Source organism: Hermetia illucens, chromosome 3 (assembly GCF_905115235.1).
Source record: "Hermetia illucens chromosome 3, iHerIll2.2.curated.20191125, whole genome shotgun sequence".
NCBI classification, from domain to species: Eukaryota; Metazoa; Arthropoda; class Insecta; order Diptera; family Stratiomyidae; genus Hermetia; species Hermetia illucens.
In genome coordinates, this window is record NC_051851.1 from 5316193 (window position 1) to 5331252 (window position 15060).

Below are 15060 nucleotides of genomic sequence, written 5' to 3' on the forward strand. Positions count from 1 at the left end.
TAAGAGGAAGTTTGCATTGGAAATGCATCCGTTTTTGTAGTAGCTATAACCGTTTTTGGGAGCATATTTGTCGATTAGGTGGTGAAAGTCAGAGTTGAATTTGCTCATGTAAGCGGTTAGCTCTTCACTGTTATGGATGCGTGTTTTGTCTAAGGAAGGCACAGGACACTGAATAAGTCGCGTTGGAAAACGCCCCAGTTTATAAGTTAAAAGGATCTAGATTTGAACGGCTGGGGGGAAAGGGGAGAAGAGACATGATGGTCATAGTAGGCTACCACTGACAAATAGCTATTGACACAAGGAAGGCTGACACCAAGGGAGGTAGGTAGGTATCAGTGGCCGCTCCGAGGAGCCCAATTAGCGCTTTGGTGCGCCGTTTTGATGCCACAAACTCCTAAGACCGTGACTGTTGTTATAGGGACAGGGAAGCGGAGTCCAGCTGGCTCGGATCTTCAGAGCCAGCCCGTAGCATTCACGAAGGAAAGCAGCTCTCCGACCCTGTAACTAGAAATCTCACTGAGGTCCCCAAAGAATGGTTTTCCCAGTGTCCGCAGCCTGACTCGAGCCAGAGCTGGGCAATTGCAGAGAAAGTGCATGAGGGTTTCCCTTCCTTCTCCGCAGCTTCGGCAATGCGAGTTGTAGGGTAAGCCGAGCCTAGCGGCATGGTCCCCTATGGGCCAGTGCCCTGTGCAGACCGCCGTAATCTTGAATGCATTTGCGTGCATCTGGCACAGGAGCTCTCGTGATCGGGCTATGTTATAAGCGGGCCAAATTCTCCTTGATTTGGCACAGCTTGTAAGCCTTCGCCATCTCAGGCCCGCGGCTGCTAGGTAGTGAGTAGACTCGGTCCCCGACAGCCGCCAGCGGAACACCGACTGTGTTCCCCGAGGGACTGCCAAGAGCAGAGCCTTGCCTGGCTAATCCGTCAGCCCGCTCATTCCCCTCTATGTTCCTATGCCCGGGAACCCAGAGGAGAGTGATCTTGAGCGTGTCTCTGCACTGCCCCACCAACCGGGAAGATGTCGTCGTTGAGTACAAGGCCTTGATGGCCGCTTGACTGTCGGTCAGAATGGCTATGTTACGCTTGGGGCTCGAATCACACTCCAGCCATCGACAGACTTCCAATATCGCCAGTACTTCCGCCTGGAATACACTGGTGAAACCTGGGAGACCATACGACTTGGATACACCGTGTGTATTCGAGAAAACCCCCGCGCCGACACCATAGGCCATCTTTGATCCGTCCGTAAAGAATACCGTGTCATAGTCTCGCAACACGCCGCCGGTTTTCCACTTTGCCCTGGTTGAAAGGTCCACAGCAAAGTTTCTCGTGAAGTTCAGCTTACGTGTGACATAGTCCGTGGGGGATGCCCAGATTTCTCGAGGTATTTCATCTAGAATGTTGCTGTGGCCGTAGGACTTCGCTGCCCAGCATCCGGACTCACGTAGTCTGACGGCACTGCACGCTGCAACATATTTGATGTGGAGGTCAAGGGGGAGGAGATGCAGGAGTACATTGACAGCATCTGCCGGGCAAGACTGCAGAGCCCCCGTAGCACCTGCACACGCGGTTCTTTGAATCCTATTAAGGTTCGTTCTATTGTATTTCTTCTTCAAAGCCTGCCACCATACAATAGATCCGTACGTCAGAATCGGACGCACTACAGCGGTGTACATCCAGAGAACCATCCTCGGCCGGAGACCCCATTTCTTGGCAAAGGTTCTCTTACAGGCATAGAAGGCTATACAGGCCTTCTTAACCCTCAGTTCTATGTTCAACGTCCAATTTAGCTTAGGATCCAGGATTACATCCAGATACTTCACATTAGAGGAAAGAACCAGTCTTTGTTCATTCAGCCGTGGTAGATGAAATTCAGGTATCCTTGTCTTGGTGGTGAATAGCATCAGTTGCGTTTTGGTTGGGTTTATGCTGAGTCCGCATCTTGCGGCCTACAGGCACACCTTTCGCAACGCTCCTTCCATGATGTCGCTCATAATGGACAGAAACATCCCTGATACTAATATCACCAAGTCGTCGGCATACGCCACCCCCTTCACCCCGCTGCTGTCTAATGTACGTAAAATTTTGTCCATTATTACTAACCAGAGCACCGGTGAGATAGCACCACCCTGCGGCGTGCCTCTGTTCACAGCTCTGGTCAAGTGGTTGCCTCTCAGATCGGATTGGATTATCCTGGTACTCAGCATGGATATAATCCAATGCGTGAGATACCCCTCCAATCCAATACCGGTCAAGGCTTCCTTGATGGCGTTGGTACTGACGTTGTTGAAGGCTCCTTCTATATCCAAGAAGGCAGCAAGGGTATACTGCTTGTACTGCAGCGACCGCTCAACCGTGCCAGTTACCTCGTGGAGGGCGGTTTCTGTGGATTTTCCTTTGAGGTAGGCATGCTGGGACTTAGAGAAAGGCGTTCTCTCTATAATCGTCCTTAAGTGAATGTCCAGGACGCGTTCTAGGGTCTTCAGCACGAAAGAGGTGAGGCTGATTGGCCGAAAGTCCTTCGCGGAGTCATGACCGCGCCTGCCGGCTTTCGGTATGAAAACCACCCGTGCGCGCCTCCAGTACTGCGGTACGTATCCTAAAGTGATGCAGCTCCGGTAAATCTCAACAAGCCACGGCACAACCCTCTCCTGCTGCTTCTGTAGCATGACTGGCATTATGTCGGAGAAGCTGTTTATAGCCCAGCCGATCCTATCCCCGGTAATTACCGATTTGATAGTCTCGCACAGCTGGGGTTGCCGCAAACCCTCCAAGCGAGGTTCTGACTCACAGTCCTCCTCGCTGGAGGGAAAGTGCGTTTGCACCAGCAGCTCCAAGGTTTCACTAGAAGATTCCGTCCAGGAGCCTTCTGACTTTTTAAGGAAGGATGGACTCTTATGTTCCTTGGACAGAATCTTATTGAGTCTCGCGGATTCACTAGTGCTTTCAATGTTCTGACAATAGTCTAGCCAAGACCGCCTCTTGGCGGTCCTGATGGCCGACTTGTACTTCTTTAGGCAGTCCTTGTATGGCTGCCAGTATTTTTGCCTGTAGCAAATTTTGAAGATTTCTCTGGTCAACTTCCTGAGACTAGAGAGATCTTCGTTCCACCACGGTGGCAGGGTCTTTTTGCTGTACTTAGCAGGGCACGAGACTTTGAAGGCGGTACCAAAAGCCTTCTCCAGAGCCCCGTCTGTCGTGCCAATCTTACCAATTTGCGCACCGGAGAGTTTGTTCTTAATTACCTGACCAAACCTTCTCCAGTCGATCCTCCTGGGGTCTCTAAAGGGCTTGGAGACCTCTGCGCCGAGATCTAGACTGAAGAGTATCCAACTGTGGCCAGAGAAGGATCTCTGGTCAGACACTCTCCAGTCCTCCACCCTAAGAATCCCGTTGTCGGTTATTAGGGTGATATCAAGGACCTCCTCCCAACCGTCACAATTCTCCGAGCAGGGGAAATGAAAGGTTGGTGTACTGCCCCTGTTACACACCGATAGATTTGAAGTAATAATAAAATCAAAGAATGACTCATCTCTTTCGTTGATTTCAGAGCTGCCCCAAAGCGTATGCCTTGCATTTGCGTCGCAGCCTATCAGCAGGTTGGCTTTCTTTGGTGTTATGGTGTTCGTCAGATGTTGTAGTTCTTGTGGCGGAGCTGATCGGTCGTGAGCCATGTACGCCGAGGAAATATACACGTTCTCTGCCCCCACCTGCTCCTGCTTGACCACAACTAGGTCACTGGAACTCAGGTCCGGGCACAGAAAAGCGTGCAGACTCTTCCTCGCAAGAATACATGCTCTAGGTTTAGCCTGATCAGCGTCTCCTGTGCTGTGGAATAAATTAAAATATTTGCTTTGGAGCCCTTTGATGGTTCGGTCGCTTCCGACCCAGGGCTCCTGTATTAATGCGATGTCGATGTCTTCCTCTAAGAGGAAGACGAGCAGATTAGCCGAGGCACACTTCGAGTGCTGCAGATTTATCTGCGTTACCCTCAGCATGATCTGCTTGCATGGGGGGTTCGTCAGTCCCCGTCGGACCGTCGATCGTCATCTCCTCCAACAGCTCGTTGGCGGCGTCGATTGGGTCAAGGTCGTCGTCCGGTTTTGCAGAGCGGAACACTTTTACTTTGGCATTCCTGACTCCGAACCACACTTTGTAATCGACCTTTTTCAGTGCCTCCAGGCACTCCTCGTTTATGCGGAGTAGTACGGGCTGGCTGTTTATCTGAGGTTCCTCCTCCTTTATAACAACCCAGTCGTCCATGGGAATCCCGGGGTTGTGAAGGCGCAGGAAATGGACCAGCTTGTCCTTCTCCATGCGGATCTTCGGCAACCAAATGCGAGCGACCGGTCTCCTGGGAATCTCGTCGTAAGGGATAGTCTTGAGCTTAACGCCCTCCCAAGCGTCGCTGATCTTAGCGACGCACGAGCCGAGAAAGTCCTTAGAGAACTGGTCCATGCAAGCTATTACGTGGAACCCACGGACCACATGAGATGAATCAAAGTGGGGAGTGAGTCCCGGGTGTTTGCCTCCGGTTTCCACGAGATGTTCATAGACCATGCCCGACAGCCTAGCCTCAACACTGGTCCACACCTCCAGCGTTAGTTTGCCGCTAGCAGAATTGCCATCCGCCAGCGCCCCCCATAAGTGACTCCTGGCCACATCGCTGAAGGTCTTCGCAGTACGTGGCCCGCCGGGTGACGGTTGCTGTACAATTTCCTTCGTATGTTGCTTGGCGTCTGCGCTCTTGCCCATTCTACTCCGCTTTTTATCTTGTTCGACCTCGTCTTGAGATCGGTTGCGTTTTAGAGCGATGGGCTTCGCCTTCTGCTCGTCAGCCCGGCGTTTGCTGTTGTATTCATCAACAATCGCCTGGTATTTAGCGAGGTCTTTTTCATCCCGCTCGTCGACAGTACCGGCCTCCTTATTCTTGGCAATCTTGCCGAGAATATGCATGGACCTTCGCTTCTTAGCCGGTTTCCGGCGATTCTTGTCGGTTTTCGCTTTCGAGGGATCCCCCGACGCTGAGGGCTTCGGGTCAGGAGTACTATGTCTGGTACTCGCTACACCCAGCCTGACGGCAGTGGGTTCCAGGCTAGAAGCCACTAGTCCGTCTGACACCTCGCTCCGGGAGGTCCCTGCGGTTGGTTTCAGCATAACGGTGCTACGGCTGGCACCGAGTGTACTGCTCTCGACGGCCACTGTCTCCTGGCTGGAGGCCAGCAGCTCGTCCTCCGATGATGCGCCTGGCATCATCGCCTCCTCTTCTATCGTCGTTTTGGTTTTTTTATTAATTGAGTCCATGTCTTGGTCCCACGAGTAGTCCGGGAAGAATGTCCACCCGGGCTGGCCCGGCCACCAGGGTAAGGGTCTTATTTGAAACTGAAGGTACCCAAGGTATTCAGAGTTCGCATACTAAAGACCAAGCTCCATATTGGCCACGCAGCCCTCGGAGTATGCTGTTCCACCTTGGCTTGGGGTCCTATTAGCACCTTCTCCGGTGCAGGGAGGACGATCCCCGGGCTGTTGCTTCAGTCCATCCCCCCGCCAGATCTACTTGCCCCTAACACATGACCAGCAGACAAGCAGATCCTTGTCAGTTGGATGAGCCTACTCCCAGCCCGGCCCTACACACTCTTGGCCCGCCCGAAGACGGTTTCCAGCGGCCACGACGCGGAGGTCGTGTGAGGACTTGCCTAATTATGCAACTTTAACCTGAAGCATAATCAGACCAGGCCGCTCACCAAGGGAGAGGTTGGGAATCCTCCATTAATAATATCCACACTGAGGAATGGGTTTGATTGGAACCAATCAAAGAGAGCTTTGCCATTGTCGTTGTTGACTGAATCGCTCCAAGTTATATGACTGGTATTGAGGTCGTCTCCGAGGATCAAAGTGTCAAAACTGGTTGCGATTTCTCGGATTTCGGGCAGGACTGGGGAGAGGGGGCGGCCTGAGCTACCTGAGAATTAGATAGAGCCGGTTAGGACTTGAGGGATGCCATCACCCCTGATAGGTAGTAAAACGACTACTAACGAAGAGTTTGAAGCAAGTAAATCCATTGGAATGAGATTTTCTCTTAGCCCCGATTTGGTTTGGATGATTATGCATGCCTCTGCCCGCGTAATTGCGGAATGGAATGTCCCCGTGTATCCGTAGTTTGGCACTGGGACCTCTCCAACCCTGATTTCGTTTAAGAGGGCAAGTGGACATGTTTGTCATTTGAAATGAGAGGTTGAAAGAAATGATTGAGAGAGATTGTGGTTTAGAGGGAGGAAAATGATATGTTGAAACGGAACCTTAGTTTCAATGAATGGGAGAGCTGTGGATTTTTTGTTTTACTCGCGGTCTGGCAACTGCAGAGTAAGAAGGAGTCTATGCGGTAGGGGTACTCCAACTGGAATAAGGCAGGATCCCTGGCTGATTGTCCCGAACTCGGAAGTGTCTATCTAGGGGGCAAAAGAACGGGGAAGGAGCGTTGCTTTTAGCCCTCTCTCTACGTTCAATTCATTTGATTCTACGGGGACCTTTTGCGAAATTGGTGTAGGTGACCAAGCTAGCCATATTTCACGCATTTCGGGTGCACCCCCGACTCCTTATTGGCTTTCTCTTGAATAGTCGAGCAAGGGCATTCCCTAGAGGCATGTGAGCTTGTGTATTTCACACATCGGTTATTGTAATTGCAATTTGCAGATATGTGGCTAAATTGTTGGCAGCTGAAGCACTGGGTGATGTCCCTTTTCTTGGGTTTCTCTTAGCTAATTCGCTGTTGCGGATGGATTTTTAGTATGGAGATTTTGGTGGCATCTGATTCGGAATTGAGAGTTGCACGAAAGAGGCTAAGGTTGGAAACGTTAGTGCGTGACCTAGGGCGGAGAGCCTCGAGATGCGGATCGGTGTAACCTGGCGTCAATTCCTGGTTTCCGCTGCCATGCTGTCAACGCTAAAGTTGTGATGGGAGATTTCCTTAAGTATGAGGGTTGGCTTTTTTTCATCCTTAATGGTGTATGATGGATGCTACCATAGCTTTTTTTCGCAAAAAGTGGGAGGACATGGTGGTCCCCTATCCAAGCCTCTTCGGAAAAGGGACAAGGGGTAGGGGAACTACTAGTTTGCGATGCAACTGTATGGACTTCATTCTAAAGACAACGGCGGCGGAAGAGGGAAGACGATGGTCTGCTGCTACTGATGTAGAAAGGGAACTTTCGTTAGGGGGTAACTAAACAGGTCAAGCAGTGTCGAAAAAAATTAAAATGTAGCAACGACAGCGTAAGTTGTACAACAACGGCAATGACCTCACCATGGTAAAATTTAAGTCAATTGTGGCATCAAAGAAAAAGTGAAGGGACAAACATGGTCAGAGATACTTTTCATCCAGCTGGGTGGTGGGAGGTAGTAGTTTGCGGAAGTCTTTGGGAGGAAGCGGTTAGCGTTAACGTCAAAAACTTTGCGACAGATGTCAAAACTATCCGGTGGGCATAAACCAGTGATACACCTGTCGACACGTTCTGCGACAAAAGAGGAAACGGAACAAGGAAGGGTTTAAGGGTTGAATATTAGCTGGTCGCCATGACACAGTGGATCCTCAGCAGCATATAGACCACTGTGGAGTTGTCGCCCTTTCTTATCATGTGACCTATTCACTGCCGCTTTGGTCACTTGATGAATACATCCAACTATTACTCTCCCTTGGAGGTTTACTAAATAATCATTCAGAACTTTTTGGGGCAAAGTCAGATGGCTCTTCCTTACTCTCAAGGTGGGGCTACCTATCTTTTGGTAAGTAATATTCAAATGAAGTTTTGAAGTCCCCATTAAAGCTTGGAATTTCCATTAGATTTCACAACTGTTGCGCATAGGGTGGAACGAATCGTAAGTGCATCGTAAAATCAAATATATATTGTGGGGTTGAAATGCTTGGGCTGTTACACCCATGTGTATTTGAATCTACCTCAAGCGCTGGAATTTGTTCCATATGGTTTAGAAAACAATCTGTAATCTGCCATGCATCTAGGCAAGAGGGAGGTGCTCAGTATGAACAACGTTCACCTTGTTATCGTTCTTATTGTATTGTTTTGCGGAATCAGTGCTCATGGAGCCACGCCTGGATTGAATTGTGGAATAGCCAAGAGGAGAAATATGCGGAAAATTAAAGGAAAGATACTGATTATTAGAGAAGGGTACATAATTCAAAAAAGGATTTTAACTGGATGTTTAAATTTTTAGGCGTTACCGTGGCGCATCCCTATCCCTGGCTTGTGGGTATAATTCAGGCACCGTGGACTTCGAAAACCGCCCACACTGTTATGTGCCTGGGGTCGGTAATTTCGAGAAGAGATGTGTTAACTGCCGCCCATTGTGTAACAAAGTAATTTTGACTTGCGAGAATGCCTAAGCGGTTTTATGTCTGGGTCGTAATTTCTTCATTCTTCCCAGGAAATTGTGGCCTGTGAGCGTTGTCAAAGATATGGACAAATTATTTTGCGACAGTAACGATGAGTTAGAAGTTTCCGAAAGCTTCACCCATCCGATGTACCTATCGAAGAAACCCTGGTACGATTTTGCAGTCTTAAGATTGACTAAACAAGTTGACATCATGCCTGTTTGCCTGCCGTCATCAAATGGTGAGTCTTCTCTTGATAACCCTATGTCCAAAAAAACATCGGATGTTTGTCAACTCCCATCATAGACCCACTCACAAAGTATGGTATCGCGACAGTTTTCAACAAGACAACCTGTAGCCAACAGGACATCGTGATGCCAACTTTTAAGACAGTATGCGAAGCACGAAAAAGATTTCAGCAAGGACACCCTAATTACTCCCTTTTATTCCAGTTGGAGTGCATCCGAATGCTGACCCGGAATGCCTATTTTTTTGAACAGACAGTTCGAACGTTAGAAGCAGGGTTCTGCGCTGGTTACCTACATGGACCAGAAGATACTTGTCAGGTGATCTTTACCAAAGTGATGCCTACCCTCGTTGGACAGTTTTAAAAAAAAAATATTGAATTCATCTAGGGTGACAGTGGGGGACCATTCCAAGCTCCGACAGTGAAAACTCATCGATATACCATTCTCGGAGTAACATCATTTGGGTTCGGATGTCGTTTGGAAAACACACTAGGAGTCTATGGAGATGTTAGGGATGTCGTTTGGTGGATACGAAAAGTAGCGACAGCAAAAACTTTTGTTCGGGGAGAATAAACTTTGGTTTAATAAAAAAATAATTTTGCTGGTCAGGAACTTGTAACCCTATGTCTCCGCACTCTATCTCTTTTAACTTGTAAGCCAGTGAAATTGCGTCATTTATAAGGGGTTGAACGGCAGATTCCACCACCACCACTCCAGCACTCCGCCCTCAGCTGATACCGTGCGGGTGCTCACCTCGCTCTAGAACTCTAAAGGAGCCTCCGTCTGGTGTATGGGACCCTCTGAGCACGTTTCGAGATTCCTGGGGGTGTCGAACTTCATTGTCGTGTGTCAGGAGAGTGGAGTCGGCCGAAGCTTCGAAACTGCCTTCTGAGCAGACGCAGCATACTGGAGTCGCTTAACCCTGTTCTGATGTCAAGCACAGGGTCCGCGGGGAGGCGCAGATTCTCTCCGTACACATCTTCGCGGGGCTGGCTGTGAACTCCTCTCGGTGGTCTGTTCGAAGTCCTCGGCCTCGCCCTCGACGGAAGGCTGAAGCTCTGCGTCGTCTTTCTGTGCCTCGGTGATTGCCGTATCATCGACCACGGTGGGGACTGTGATCTCCGAGATTCGAGACGAAGTGCCTGCAACAAAATTGTCTTTTCCAGACACGCGTTGGGTATCAGACGTGAACTGGCTGATAAAAATCAAATGCTGAAATTGGCGACTGGACGCTTTGTCCGGCTTTTGGTTAGGCGTGAAAGTAAGGGGCTTGTGGTCCGTGAACACGCTGAACTGCCTGCCCTCAAGGGAGAAAGGGAAAGATTTTATGGAAAGGTACGCGGCGAGTAGTTCACGATTGTAGGCGTTGTGTTGCATTGAGTTGGATTGAATTGCTTCCACAAGAAGCTCAACGCTTGCTAGACAAGCTGTTGTTTGATGGGCCTCGGACGCCTGGACCGCTTTAGTAGACCACGCAACCTCGCGCAAGTTTTTGGTTTTGGGCACAACCAAGTAGGCGTAAAGGATCGTCTGATGATGAATGGCCTTGGGCAAGAAACCACGATAGAAGTTTAACGTGCCTAAGAATCTTCGCAAATCCATCACCGTGTTTAGGGTGGGGGGGTTTCCTTATTGCTTCAACTTGATCTGGGTCTGGTTGAATTCCGACAGGGGTAATCATGTGGCCGAAAAATGTCGCCTGCTTTTGTAGAAATCTGTATTTTCCAACGTTTAGAACAAGTCCAGGCCTCAACGAGACGTTGAAAATCCATGATGGTCCAAGTCCTCAGATCCCGACGAAGAAGCGACCAAAACATCATGCATGTATATGAAACAAAAGTTTAAGTTTCGTAGGACAGAGTGGATGAATTTCTACAAAGTCTGCGCAGGGTTGCACAAGCCGGAAGTCATCTTGGTAAACTCGAAGACCCGTTTTTGAAATGTCATCGGGAAAGGCAGGGATAGGTCTAAGGTCGTAAAAATCTGGCAGTTCGTAAGCCAGTGCGCAAAATCATGGATGAGTGGAATGGGGTATCGGACGGGAGCATGTCTGAGCATTCAAGCGCCTATAATCTTCGCATGGCCATCATTCGCCGTTTGGCGTAGGAGCCAAATGAAGTGGAGAGGACCAACAGTTATTGGAAAGTATGCAGATACCCTGTTTCATTAAATTATCGAGCACTGTCTTTGCAAAGTTGTCTGGGGTGAAAGAGTACGCACCTTTGAGAAGATTGGGGAGCCAGTAGTGTTGAGGCGATGCTGCACATCGTGCTAATGTCCACCAAAACGAATCGCCTTGAAAACGCTAGACGCAATCTGAGACTCACGTCCACCTGCCTATAGCCATAGGTGCTGACGGGAGAGGAGTTCGCGCAGCCAGTCGTAGGTTCTGCGATATCAATGAGTTTGGACGGGACACCGGGAGAACCGACATTTCAGCACCCGTCTTGACCAGGAAGCAACGCCTGTCCAGGGGGTCGAAAATTGTAAGGCGACATGGTACTGCGCCTAGGGTAACCGTTGCGAAGGCATCCTGCGAACGTAGATTTTTGTCGCGTTTTAATTGTATCCCGTTGTACATTTGGTCGTTGGGGCCAATGAAAGAGCTGGCGTGCGACTATCCAAACGCCCTTTTCGTGAAACAGACCTCAACCGTGGTTGCGATTGATATATACCCCCCGAACGCAACGTACCAATCGTTGGTGTGACTTTGGTGACCGCGTCCGCAAGATTCGTCACCATTGCTACGAGTTCGTCGACTTCCTCAGCCGCGATTCGCGAAACCTCCTCGAACACTGGGCGTGCGTACACTTCGTGCACTTTGTCGGCCGTGGTGGCAACACCTCCAGCGACCTCGAGTCCATGCAGGCCAAGATGGGGCGAGTGATCTCCGGGAGCCGCGGCAGCCACAGGAACTTTAGCAACGCAGAGCCGACCTTATTTCCATCCAGCTGCCTCATTTCTCAAAGCAACTGGCTGGGGGTAAGGTCACCTGGCGTCAGCTCATTCAGCAAGTGATTAAGCTTCACTTCCTCCCTTACTGAAAGGCGGCGTACCGGTTGCTCTTTTAGACGTCCTAAACTAGCCTGATGGTCTTCTTGTTGAGACCAATGAGGGCTTTGTTGAAACGCGTGATGTCCATTGTGATGGCAGCCAGGGCAAAATGCGTCTCCAATTGGCGGACGATATCTTCTTCTTATAGATTGGGTTGCGGATTCAGTCATTTATTTCGGGGTTACATATGATGTCAGACCTCCTTCTTTCATCGAGTCCAGTAGGAATTACGCTGGTTGCTGAGCAGCCTATATCGCTTGTTGATGGACGTACGCTGGTCTGAGTCGCTGCATTGTTCGGGAGGGCATAGCAAGGATGATCCAACTAGGAAATGGGCCGACGTTAGGGTCGCAACGTCGCTGGCGTTTGAACTGAGTGGGAAGAGGGGCTCGCAAGTTGAGACATACTTCGATTTTTGCAGCTAGCGTAGACAGGTTTTTAAAGGTAAGAGTGAGATACCTGATAGTTCTGCGAAAGTGGTGCTTGAAGTTGCGCATCGCTGCTTTCAAGAGGCCGCCAAACTGCTTCGGTGCCTCGGAAAGCCAAAGCCCTGAAAAAGATGAAAAGAGCTTGTAACTCCTTGTCGGAGCCTTGGAAAGTTGTAGCATTATCGGACTAGAGCTTCTTGCAGATATCTCAGCGAACGCAGAATCGGGGTAAGATGCAAGAAATGCATTCGAAGGAATGTCTTAAATAATGTCGATGCGCACTGCTCGATTTACAAAACAGAAAAAAATAGCTATGTAGTCTCCTCTGCTTCTGGAGAACAGCATGGGCACTGGTCCAGCCTAATCCAAGCCTGTGATGGCTAAGATTTGTGATGGGATGACGCGCTCGACGGTTAACGTACCCATTTGTTGCACAGGTCTTTTGTTGCCGAATCGAGTGTAGCGAACCCATCGACGAAGTACTCCGGTGGCGAATGTTGAACATCTCGTTATCCAGAGCGAGTGGGAGAGATGTGACAGCAGGAGTTGAACGCCGTCATGCAATATCAGTTGGTGTGCGTCCTCAATGAGACGTCACCCGCCTAGAGGCACGATGGGTTGAATGGAAGCGGTGAGTAGTGTTGGTGTCCACCTACTAGAATCAGTTCTTGCTGAGAAAAGAAAAGGCTTAGTCTGGCCAATGGGACGATCGATACTGACTCGCCAGCGATGAGTCACTGACGTTCGTTTTTGAAATGTTGAAATTCAACTGCTCTGAAACAGAATACACGAGCGAGGCTCAATGAGGCTCTATGCGTTCATATTTCAACACTGTGAAGTCTCCAACGGGTTCAATAGGTCAAATTTTGAAAACCTCTGCAGCTTTGGCAAGCAATTGCATGTAGACGGCGTTGAGGGTCCGTCTGTTCTCCCCTCCAAGGTAGCAACGGAGTGCACGCCCTCCAGGCGTTGAGGATGACCAATCGATTTCTGGTTCCGTCAATCAATCTGGTCCATGCCACTAAATGCGATGGGAAGCAAGGTCAGCAGGGCTCAGACTTCGCGTTGCACAATCTGCGTTGTTGTCAGCTGATCACACATGCCTCCAGGTATGGAGGTTTGTCTGTTGGGTGAGTGAACACTACACCCACACTGACCACTAGGCCATCTTTCTCGAAATCAGAAACGGGGGTGGCGACGTTCGAATGAGCAACAGAAGTGAAAAAACCATGATAGCTGGGTGGTCCATTAGAGCTTTCGAGGAAAAAACTTTCCTGGTGGAAGGAGGTCATGGCTCGAAGGGAATGGTGCTGGAAAAAGTGACCAGCTATACCTGAAGGTAACTTAGGGATGCGACTGTATAATGCCGCGACGGAAGTTCCACCAAAGTAGGAAACCAAACTACTGGTGGAACGAAGAAATCGCGCTGTTGAGAGAATCTTTTTTGCGAGCGAGTAGGTTTTGTCAAAGGACAAGATGGATGCCAGAACATTGGTAGTTGGAGAAAGAATACCGTGATCTTCGAAGTAGTTTTAAGAAGGCTATATGGGAAAGTAAGCGGAATTGCTGGAAGCGTGGCGAACTCTCTTCATATCGCCTTCTCTGTCTTTTAGACACTATGGGGAACATTTTGCAGAGGCCGATATACAACAGGTTGCCTCCGTCTGTCTATCTGTCTAGTCTATCAGAGCGGCAGGCGGTCCACTGTTGATGTAATGGCAACGATCATGGACCTGGCTCGGGAGGCATTGACCGCTGGTAAGTGCTGCGCGGTGGTGGCGCTAAATGTCAGGAATGCCTTTAACTCGGCCAACTGGGGTTGGATTAAGGGCACCCTGGCCAAACTTGGTGTCCCTTTTTACTTACCGCAGGTAATCGAGAGTTGCCTCTCGGAGAGGCTTCTTTGGTGCGAAGGGAAGACGGGCCAAAGGAATATGTTGTGACAGCAGGTGTTCTCTAAAGCTCCGTACTGGGCCTCGTGCTGTGGGACATAATGTATGACAGAGTGCTCGGACTTCGCGTGCCAAAGGAGGCAACATTTATTGGTTTTGCAGACGACCTGGTGGTAGTAGTAATTGTGAAAGGATCTCGGAACGTGGAACTGTATGGAAGTGAAACCATTCATACCATGAAAGCATGACCCCAAATAGTGGCGGAAGATAAGACGGAGGCGATCCTTATTACGAATCGCAGAAAAAACAATATTGTCAAAGTCCGGATTGCTAATCACGGGGTCGTTTCAAAATCGATCATTAGATACTTGGGGGTAATGATGGATGCCAAGTTGAGCTTCAAGGGAACCTGGGTTATGCGCGTGAAAAGACAGCAAAGGCTAGCTCATCTTCAGCAAGGATGATGCCTAATATTAGAGGGCCAAAATCTAATCGCCGGCTGCTTATCGTAAGAGTGGCGAAATGCATCCTGCCACACGCGGTTCCTGTTAGGATGTGCGCACTGGATAACACAGTGAACCAAGGAAGGGTAAGTTCGGCATAACGGCCAATCGCGGCGCGGATGTGCAGTGCATATGGGACGGTATCAAGTAAACCAGGGTGTGTCATCGCAGGGATAATTCCCTTGGATCTTTTACCGAATGAGGCAGACTGTCTTCACCGGAGAAGGAAGGTGAATCCGGGCGAAGTGATTGCGAGCTTCCAGAAAGCCACTAAAGAGGAATTGTTATAGATAGAATTCCAATTAATTATTGTCCTCAGGAGGAGGAGGGGAAAGCAAAGAACTTATCCTACGTTTAAAATTACGTAAAGTAGGGAAGTTAAAAGGACCAAGCTGTTTTGCATTATAATTTCGGAAAAGCCTGGGAATCGGGGAATGAAAATAGACTTCGAGCTCCGCGAAGGGCATGTTGAAAATATCTGCGTTACGTGTGTCATAAGACGCAGGACGGCAGGTGATCTCGTCAGCGGCGGAGCAGTCCATCAGGCCCGA

General features: G+C 49.5%; 1 protein-coding gene across 1 annotated transcript; it reads left to right on the top strand.

The window, feature by feature from the left end:
• The first annotated feature begins 7958 nt into the window (after nucleotides 1–7958).
• On the top strand, nucleotides 7959–9205 carry LOC119650823 (trypsin 3A1-like). The gene is made up of 6 exons (XM_038053959.1): nucleotides 7959–8156; nucleotides 8228–8369; nucleotides 8438–8625; nucleotides 8691–8776; nucleotides 8837–8950; nucleotides 9020–9205. The coding sequence occupies exons 1-6, from the start codon at nucleotides 8006–8008 to the stop codon at nucleotides 9203–9205; spliced, it is 867 nt and encodes a 288-aa protein (XP_037909887.1). The 5' UTR covers nucleotides 7959–8005.
• The last annotated feature ends 5855 nt before the right edge of the window (nucleotides 9206–15060 follow it).

Excerpts from the sequence above, each read along its gene's own strand:
- LOC119650823 (XM_038053959.1), top strand. The coding sequence starts at position 8,006 with ATGCATCTAGGCAAGAGGGAGGTGCTCAGTATGAACAACGTTCACCTT. Across the intron at positions 8,157-8,227 it reads AAATATGCGGAAAATTAAAG|GCGTTACCGTGGCGCATCCC; the intron begins GAAAGATACTGA and ends TTAAATTTTTAG. Across the intron at positions 8,777-8,836 it reads TGATGCCAACTTTTAAGACA|TTGGAGTGCATCCGAATGCT; the intron begins GTATGCGAAGCA and ends CTTTTATTCCAG.